The 10,347-nt window shown below is 40.6% G+C and overlaps 1 protein-coding gene across 4 annotated transcripts in view; it reads left to right on the top strand.

The window, feature by feature from the left end:
* The first annotated feature begins 398 nt into the window (after positions 1–398).
* Positions 399–10,347, top strand: part of PIR121 (transcription activator) — a 230,962-nt gene continuing 221,013 nt past the window's right edge. The window contains exon 1 of one of the 4 annotated variants that reach the window (XM_087677627.1): positions 399–710. In XM_087677627.1, coding sequence (XP_087533753.1) covers positions 657–710 — 54 coding nt within the window. In that variant the 5' untranslated portion in view covers positions 399–656. The remainder of the gene's footprint in view (positions 711–10,347) is intronic. The other 3 variants (XR_015690853.1, XM_087677624.1, XM_087677626.1) reach the window with 3 other exon arrangements.

Here is a 10,347-nt window from a genome sequence, read left to right as displayed (position 1 = left end):
GAGGACACTTATAAGTTATGAACAAGTAGTCAAGGAAGATTTTAGTCTTGTGTGGGTTATGCAAAAGACACTTATAAGTTATGAACAAGTAGTCAAGGAAGATTTTAGTCTTGTGTGGGTTATGCAACAGACAGGAGGGTATGGAAATCTTCCTTCCAATAGTGGGTTGAAAAAGTGGGATTTCATGGTGCCATGTGGCCCTTTGATGGCAATCATTACTCTTACATGTAAGGTATTGCCATTGAATGTTCATATATGTGGATGTTTGCTTGTTTGCCTTCTCTTTTAATTCAATGTCTTTTACCATTTTACACTACTTACCTATGTTTTACCTATTATTGTCATGGAACATAGCTCTTGCGCTTGTTCACATGTCACCTATATTCTTGTGTCCGTAAATACTGCGGGACCATAGCCAATGTTTGGCTCTTGTTTTCAGCGAAGCCTTGTTCACATGCGAGATTGATATGTTTGTTTGGCTCTTGTTTTAAAGCAGTCGTTGTTGCCATGCCAGTGCGAGACTGAAAGCGCAACCTTTGTCGAGATCAGCTGCTTGATCCCGTCATACGTCATTGAGGCGAGTGCAACATTTGTTGAGCAGCTGCTGGATCCCGTGATGCGTCATTGAAGGCTTTTGGCTCCGTCATCGTCCATCCATGGCCGTCCCCGTCGAAGAAGCCATAGCTGCGCTCTCGACATTCTCTCTCGAGGTAGCACTTTCGCACACGTGAAATCCAGCCTTTCTACAACTGCTTGATTCATTGTTCGCACTGTCAGATGCCGTTTTTCTGTATGTCACAAAACTTGTCATTCTACAATAACACTATCACAAGATCGCAAATGCATTGTCCAAAGGCGTTTGCATTGTTTCTGAACCTCACAAAACTTGTCATTCACCCGGAGGTACATTACTCGTTTTCGAATTTGTTGGATACTTGTCCTTCTCATTTTCAAACAGATCGTCAAACACTTTTGCACAAATTGAAGATATTTTCGTTTGACATGTGCTTTCTTTTGCCAATTGCGCCATTTGGACATTCCTCCACAATGCGCTTGAGCCATGCACCAGCTGTTCAAAACAGAAGCATTTGTCTAAATGCTCTCAAGCTTTCTATCTGTTAGAAAATCCACAGTACCTACAGGTCTTAAGTACTGTAAATCTTAGAAGCTAGCACTAATATCAGAGTGAAGCCCATGAAGCTCGAAGACCTCTTGCGAGAGATGACACTATTTTTTGTGTAAAAGACACAGGAATTCGCAGCACATTCTGCTTATGATAAGAAGATGAAGACACCCAAAACATCCACATCGAACCATAACATTCTTAAGTTCTCATAAAATGCAAGTCTGAAAACAGCTGGTACATGGGCAGCGGCTTAAACTCATATTATGGATTATGATCAAGGTAATCATTTGGGAGAGGCTTATGGTGCAACCACATCTTGTAGTTTAACCTCAAATGGTTCCCACCACTACATGTCTTTAATGTAATATGGCTTCAGATGCTGTGATTATGAGGCTCACAACTTTTTGAAAGAGATAAAAAAAAGGCACAATTTTAGGGGCTCTTGCTAGTCTTTGATTGCTATGTTTCCTCTCCTACATCAATCTTGGACATCGAGTCTTCAATTAGCAACAAAATTCTTCACTTCTGAGCATTCTCTTTAGTCCTTTTTGGCATATTTCTTCTCTATAAAACCCTAACTGTGTAGTCCATGGGTAGCCATTAAAGCTTGAACAAAGCTTTTCAATTTTTACTCAAGCATTCAAAGCATTTGAGCTCTCTTGACTCTTTCAAGCTTCCATGAAGAAGCAATTTGGGGGATTTTTCTTTAAGCATGAAATTCATGGTTTCCGAAGCTTAATGGGCTGAGGCCTTTCTATTCAAGAGAATTTACATGATTTTGATTCTTTATTCTCAACATTGGAACATTCTTGGTGCAAATGGAGCATTATTGAGCTTTGGAGTTTATTCTTGAGCCAAGATTTGGGGCAAATAGGATTGAGCTTCAATCTTAAGTCTCTGATGCTTCAAGATTGCTTTCAAGCATTTAAGGAGAAGGTTATTTTGTAAACGTTAAGCATTGGGAAGCTTATTCAATGATGGGGGAGTATTCAAATCTTCATCAAGCTATTCAAGAGGGACATTCAATCAATTCCTGATCTCTATCATCTATCCATTTGCTGGGCTTAGTCCACTTGACTGAGAGATTAAAGGATTCAGAAATTTCATTAACTTGAAGCCCCTTCAATGATCAAATCAGCCCATTCATTGATTGCATTACTCTCTTGAATCAAAACAAAGAATTAGAAGCCCGGTTTAGCATCGGGGCATTGTATTAAACTTCTTGTTCAAGAGTGAATTGTCAGTTGCAATCATTACTCAAATCCAATGTCTTGTCTATATTTGATTGATTCATGGCAAGATATATTAAAAATCCATTATAAAGGGTAAGTCAAGTAGTGAGTCATTGTGTGATAAGACCTCTTCTTATGCATTTTGTCAATTCTAATTCCAATTCCATTCTATTGCATCATATGGAATGAGTTGAATGGATATTTTCAGTTATGCATATCATGCTTATCGATTAGAATAGCTTGTCTTTGCCATGTTGAGATTCCCATCGAGGAAAAAGGTGTATGCTGAGGGAGATAGTGGGATAACAAAGAGGTGACCCTCTCCCACATTAAAGATTTTGAAGGGGTGCAACCAATTGACCTGAAGGGAACTTTGCCCACCTCTTGGTGATTTGGAGCCCGTGTAGGGAGCATGTCACGCCATTTTATCCCTCACACAGGTATCGCACCTAGAGGATTGAAGATTCAAGTACTTAGGAAGGTTAAATCTCTTGAAGACCAAAATAGATTAAAATAGGATCATTATAGAACATTGTAGGGTATAAACAGGTCATTACAAGTACCATCCTTATCATTGGGGTACAAGTGTAGATACGACAGGTTACCCATAGGTCCTATCGAGTTTCCCACAAGGTTTGATAGCCTCTAAGTATGCCAATTTTGGTTTCACAGGGTAAAACATGGCATTTATAGATTGAGACAGGGTGCAGGATTGGGGTACAAGTGTAGATACAACAGCTTGCCCATAGGTCCTATCGAGCGTAGTACCATCCTTATCATTGGGGTACAAGTGTAGATACGACAAGTTGCCCACAGGTCCTATCGAGTTCCCCACAAGGTTTGGTAGCCTCTAAGTATGCCAATTTTGGTTCCACAGGGGGAAATATGGCATTTACAGATTGAGACAGGGTGTAGGATTGGACAATTCATTGATAGAGATTGGATTAAAATTTTTGTTTTAAAAATGTTATAATGTGCTAGTGCTAATCTCGAAGAGGGTGTCGTTGGCTTCAATTTGAACCAAAAAGTTTAGCAATCGAAGTTTGTTAGCTCAAGTTATAGCCCAAGTTACTAATAGGGGGTCGTGCAAGACTACACTATCATGGCCAGGTCACAAAGGGAAAAATAAGGCCCAGGATGAATATGCCCAACAAATTAGAGATACCTTGTTGGAAAACACACCCCAAGAGAGCTCTGAAAAGCCTCAATTGCAAGGAGAACTTAGTGCTCTTAATCATACCATGTGTGAACATGAGACTAGATATACTCATAGGCATACGGAGCTTTTATCAAGAGTTGAGGAAATGGTCTTGTCAAGCCATCAGACGAAGTCTTCTTTTGAAAAGTTAGTGGATTTCACAACCAAACAAAGGCTTTAGTCGACAAATTGGTAGAGTCAAATGCATAAATTATGGCTTAAATTTCTCAATGGATGCAAATACAAATGGGTACTAAGGATGCTAGGGAAAAAGCATAATCAAACAATGAGCCATTAGTTTCACTTCAGCCACCCAATCTTAATTTTCAAAGTTAGGGCATTATTGGATGAAGGGGCATTCCAAATAATCAATATAAAGTAGGAGAGGCTTCATAAAGGAATGATGATTATTAGGTCAACATAAATGGTGCTAATCCACAAGTTTGCGGGCTAAATCCTGAAGTTTCTAGGAGTCCTTTACCACCGAAAAGATTCCAAACTAATTCTCATCCACTTTATGGAACAACATCGTCATATTTTCGAAGTTCGATGCCTATCAATCATGATCAGTCTATTTTGGGACAACAACCTTGTCATGAAAGGGAGTTGAAAGATAAAATAGTTTTAGTAAAGTACAATGGGTAGTTATCTTCACCATCCGACCTAGAGAAATGGATTACAAAGTTGGAGTCCTATTTTGACATATTCCCTAGGATTGATGAGATGAAGATCCACTTCGCTTTGTTCTGTTTGGAAGGGTTTGCGCATACTTAGTGGGAGTACATGTCAAGAAATGATCGAACAACCAAAGAGACAGTAGGGTTTGCAAGGAGAAACATAGTGTGTGTACGGCAAACACTAAGAAGAGAAGAGAAGAGAATCTCAGATGAATGAAATGAAATAATGAAGTGAATCTGATACAAGGGTGCCATAGTACAAAGGATGCCTTGTAGCAGGGAGATTGTTGAAGAAGCCTCTAAGTCTACAAATATAGGGATAATGAGGTGTTGCTTGGAGTAGGGAGACTATTGAAGAATAGGAGCCTTTGACTTTGCAACGCAGGGATGAAGACGGGTGATGGTTGGAGCAGGGAGACTACCGTCGGTGGATGAGGAGCTTCTGAGTCTGCAAATGTAGGCCTGAAGACTGATGCTAGCTATTGGGGAGTGACACTGGAGAAGACCAAAGAGCCAAAAATTGAAAACATAAATGTAGCAGCCTTTGATGATAGAAGCGCTAGTTGTCGTGTGATGCAAGATGGAGGAGGATGAGCTAGGAAGCCTAAACACAAGCAATTGTTAGGTGTAAAGGCCCTCTGTTCACTTCCCGAGTATTGTATTATTTATTTGTATATGTGAATGTACCCTTGTGGGTAAAAAACCTGTAAATCCTAAAGTATAAATACATTCTTTATCTTTGTGTACCAACACATTGTTGGTACACACAAATCATGTTTTATCTCTCTCTCTCTCTCTCTCTCTCTCTCTCTCTATTGTTGACTTCTCTCTTGTACTTCACGCCTGCACATCGTTCACGTTTGCTGCTGCCATTTCTTTGCTCTTGCCTTCAACTCTCCTTCAACTGGTATCAGAGTGCACGTTCGAGGCAGCTGGTGGCGAGCACGCATCTTGAGGCAGCTGTTCATGGACTGCAGCAGCGGCAAACTGTTTGTGAGCAGCTGCATGCACATCGAGGCGACATTTTTTCAAGTCACGTTGTCAGTTTTTCTAGGTTTGTGTGTGTGCGCAGCAGCTGGCGACTGCATTTACTACAATGACAGCAGCACGCGATTGCATTCATTGCATCATCAGCAGTCATTTTGACTGCGCGGGATCAGCCAACAGCAGAAACTGGTCTGCGCAGGCAGCCGTCAGCCTGCCGGTGGTGGCTGCTTGACAGCAGATAGCAGTAGCAGGCGACTGTGTGGCGGTCAAAGCAGGTTGACCACTTGTAAAAGTCCTCATTTGTGCAGAAATCTTGATTCGCGAGCTGTATACTGTCTGAAATACAGCTCTTTCTTCAGTTTTGAATACTCTGACTGAGCACACTGATTGGATACATCTGTGGACTTGCTGGTTCAGCCTCTATATTGGCTGGTTGTGCATAAACAGCAGTGGTTTATTGTTGATAAAGCAAGGACAGCAAGTGTATTTGGTGGCTAAGCTTAGGTGTTTGCATATTCTTTGGCTGATATCTGTGATTTTGGCAAAATGGCTACAACTTCTTTCAGTTTTGACACAAAAAGTTTGATGGAAATCAAACGGTTTGACGGTCAAGGTTTTGATATTTGGAAAGATTTTATGCAGGGTATTCTTTTCTTGAAAGATTGTGAAGATGCTTTGCAACTAAACAAGCATGCATAGATGCCTGATGAAGATTGGGCCAAGGTGAACAAGAAAGCTGTGGCCTATATCAAAATGGGTGTCACTGATGATATCCTTACAGATATCAAAGGCTTGGATACAGGTCATGCTATATGGTAGAAGTTGAAGACCGCTTATGAGATTACCACACCTATCAATCAGGTGCATTTAATGCGGAAGTTGGTGAATATGCAACTAGATGAGTCCAAGCCGGCTTCTGAGCACTTGAGTGCATATACAAGTATTCTAAATCAGTTCAAGGATGCAAATCTTGACTTTGATGATAAGCTGAGAGCTATTTTCTTGATTATGACATTGCCAGACTCATGGGAAACACTTGTGATTTCTTTGAGCAACAATTCTAGCCTCACATATGATGATGTGAGAGGGTCTATTCTCAAGGAAGAGATTAGACGAAAACCGAGTGGGGAAGGTAGTAGTTCAGCATACAATGTCAGAGTTGATAAGAAGAATGCAAATGTAAGACAAAGAAGCAGAAGTAAGAGTAGAGAGAAATAAAAGCAGCAAGATATCACATGTTATTAGTGTGGCTGTAAAGGTCACAAGAAGCTTGATTGTAGATACTTAAAAAAGGAACAGGAAAGAAAGAAGAATGCAGGAGACAAGAAGAAAAAGGAGGAAAAGGCTGATGCGCCTGAGGTTTCAAAGGACAAAGAGAAGGTCAATGTGACCTCTAGTGTTGTCATTGAAGAATTGTTTGATGCAGATGGTGATTTACTTTGTGCTGTCAATGATGCTCTTGTTCTTCATGTTCAAGACATGCAGATTACTAAAGAAGATGTTATTGATGCATTATTGACAGTCGATGATGGATTGACACAGACATGGATAGTAGACTTTGGTGCTTCATTCCATGTAACTCCATGCTTGGAGTGTTTTGCTACTTTTGATACTGGTAGTTATGGCAATGTTTACCTTGGTATTAATCATGCTTGTAGTACTGATGGGGTTGTCACCATACATTTGTCTTTGGACAATGTTTAGGAGCTTGTGCTCAAAGGTGTCAGATATGTACATGGTGTCAAGAAAAGTTTGTTATCTGTGGAACAGATGGATTTGCATGGTTACACCACAATGTTTGGTGGTGGTTAATGGAAACTTAAGAAGGGCTCTATGCTTGTTGTAAAGGGCTGCAAAAAGGGCACACTTTATTGCTTACAGCGCAAAGCCTTACCCGGAAAATTTCTTGCCATTGCTGAAATTGGTTCTCATTTAGAGCTTTGGCATAAGAGATTGGGTCATATGAGTCAAAAGGGACTTGAAGTCCTTTCTTCTTTGAAAGTACTTGACTCTAAGGTCTCAAAGCTTGACTTTTGTAATGATTGTCAACTTGGTAAGCAAGTGAGAAATTCTTATTATTTTGGTGTCTCTCGCAAACAAAATCTTTTGGATTCGGTGCATTTTGATGTGTGTAGCATGCCTGTAAAATCTATGGGAGGTGCTGCATATTTTATCTCATTCATTGATGATTGTTCCAGAAAGATTTGGATATATTTGTTAAAAAAGAAAAGTGATGTATTGGCTGTATTTAAGTCATTTCATGCATTTGCGACCACTCAAATAGAGAAAAAGCTGAAATGTCTTAGAATAGATAATGGGGGCGAGTTCATATTTACTGAATTTAAGTCCTTTTGTGACTTTTATGGTATCAAAAGGGAGCTTACAGCTCCATTCTTCGAATGGGGTGGCAGAAAGATATAACAAGACATTGTGTGAGAGAGTGCGGTGTATGCTGTCCATTGCTAATCTCCCTCGTGAATTTTGGGGAGAGGCATTAAAAACCGTGGTACACATTTGCAACCGTTCTCCTAACAAGTCCTTAAAGAATTGCATCCCTGAGGAGGTTTGGTCTAGCAAACTGGCCTCATATGACCATCTATGTATCTTTGGTTGTGATGCATTTGTACATGTCATGAATGAACTAAGAAGTAAGCTTGATGCTAAGTCCACCAAGGGTACCTTTATGGGTTATGGTGATGATGGTGAAATGGGCTATAGGATATGGTTACCTCAGTCCAACAAAATTGTATGCAGCTGAGATGTAGTGTTCAATGAGGCAAAGTTGCTGAAAAATGCTTTGGCATTTGATGAAAACTCTAAGAGAGTCAAATTTCAGCATGTACAGCCACCCACTATGTCAAAAAAGAACCTCATGATGCTTTACTACAAGGTGAAATTGATGATCGGCCAGTCATTTTTGAGTTGGAAGAAGTTGGACAGCAAAGAGACGCTCATGAAGGTGCTGGACAGCAAGATGTAGGTTCTGGTCCACCAGATGAAGGTGCTGAACAACATGAACAGCATGCTGAACATGGGTTGCAGCAGCCTGAAAATGCTGAAATTTATGTGCCTCCTAATGTAGAGCCAGTGCCAGAGAATGTAGATATTTGGGTATGCAAGTCTACTTGGTTTAGAAGGGAGCCACTAAGATTTGACCCCTCTTTGCATTACGTCATGTTGATAGACGAGGGTGAACCTCTTACTTATGGAGAGGCAAAGTTATGTAAATTCAGCAATAAGTGGGAGCTTGCAATGCAGGAAGAAATAAAATCTCTGTATATAAATAATACTTGGGATCTTGTACCTCTACCCAAAGGAAGCAAAGCTCTTCCAAATAAGTGGGTGGTGTATAAGGTAAAAACGGTTGATGGGAAACCCAAGTACAAGGCAAGATTAGTTGCCAAAGGTTATGTACAGAAGGAAGGTATTGACTTCCAGGAGGTCTTCTCTCTTGTTGTGAAGATGACTACTTTATGTGTGCTATTTGCTCTCATTGCAGTACTTGACTTGGAGCTGTACGAGATGGATGTGAAGACAACTTTTTTGCATGGTGATATAGATGAAGAGATTTACATAAAACAACCTGAGGGTTTTGTAGTTCCTGACAAAGAGCACTTGGTATGCAAATTGAAATGCAGCCTATATGGAGTGAAGTAGGCACTACGACAATGGTACGAGAAGTTTGATACCTTTATGCTCTCTCATGGGTTTAATCGCAACCATGCAGACCACTGTTTGTACATGAAGAAGGATACTGATGGTAGTCCTCTTATACTTGTTCTCTATGTAGATGATATGTTGCTAGTTGGGAAGACAAAAACTAGTCTTGATTATCTCAAGGATCAATAGAAATTAGCTTTCTCTACGAAGGATTTGGGAAATGCAGAGCATAACTTGGGCATGAGGATCAATACAGATAGAAATCAGACATTGTTGTTTTTATCACAAGAAAAGTACATTGAAAAGGTACTTCATAGGTTTAACATGGCTGAAGCTAAACCTCTTGGAGTTCCTTTGCCTCCATACATTAAACTTAGCAAAGCCAGCAGCCCAAAGGATGAGATGGAAGCTAGTGCAATGAAGGGAGTTCCTTATGCATTAGCCTGTGGTTCTTATATGTATGTTATGGTGACTACTCATTTGGATATTGGTCATGGAGTGGGAGTTGTTAGTCGCTATTTGTCTAATCCCGATAAAGCACACTGGAAGGTTGTCAAATGTATCTTTAGATATCTTAAGGGTACACAAAGAAAGTGTATATGCTATGGGCAGGATGCTTTGAGGTTGCTAGGATAGTGTGATGCATACATGGCAGGTGACTTGGATACTCACAAGTCCACTAGTGGGTATGTCTTTACCATTGTTGGAGAAGCAGTTTCTTGGTGCTCTAAATTGTAGAAATCGTAGCACTGAGTACTACGGAAGCTAAATATATTTCAGCTCTTGAAGCTTCCAAAGAAGCTATTTGGTTGAGTAGACTTGCTAAAGATTTTAGCATGTCTATGAGTACTCTAGTGTTGGGATGTGATAGCCAGAGTGTTGTATATCTGGCTAAGAATGCCATGTTTCATTTGTGCTCCAAACATATTGATGTGCGGTATGACTTTATCCGATAGGTTTTGGAAGATGGTTTGGTCACATTGACGAAGATCAAATCACATGATAACCTTGCAGACATGCTCACTAAACCTCTAACCAAATCCTACTTGTCGTATGAATAATCACGCGCTCGCAATGGAGTGGACTGTGGAGGAGATGTGGGCCGCGGGGTCCATTGGACCTAAAAAATGGATGGGAAAAACTTCCACACAGTGTGGTGGTCTCTAGGAGGACTTCTCGCCTCATGAGGTCTTAAAGCCTCCGTCTGCTCGTGGGGACTTAGTGTGCATTGGATGCGGCTTATTGCCTTGAGCATAGTAAGTTGAGAGCTGATGATGAACAATCTCTGCTGCCTAGAAAGGAAAGGTAGCACAAGGAGTGCCTGGTGGAAGATGCATATACTTCGGTGGGGTAGGGAGCAAAGGTTGATGTTGATAATCTTCAGGGGTGTGACCGTTCTTGCCACAGTAGGAGCACCCAATAGACAAGGAATTTGATAGTGGAGATGCGATGGTATCGTAGTGCCAA

Source organism: Lygodium microphyllum, chromosome 5, assembly GCF_053477565.2.
Source record: "Lygodium microphyllum isolate KBCC chromosome 5, Lygodium_microphyllum_v1.1.10, whole genome shotgun sequence".
Classification (NCBI taxonomy): domain Eukaryota; kingdom Viridiplantae; phylum Streptophyta; class Polypodiopsida; order Schizaeales; family Lygodiaceae; genus Lygodium; species Lygodium microphyllum.
This window is presented reverse-complemented; position numbering and strand designations above follow the sequence as displayed.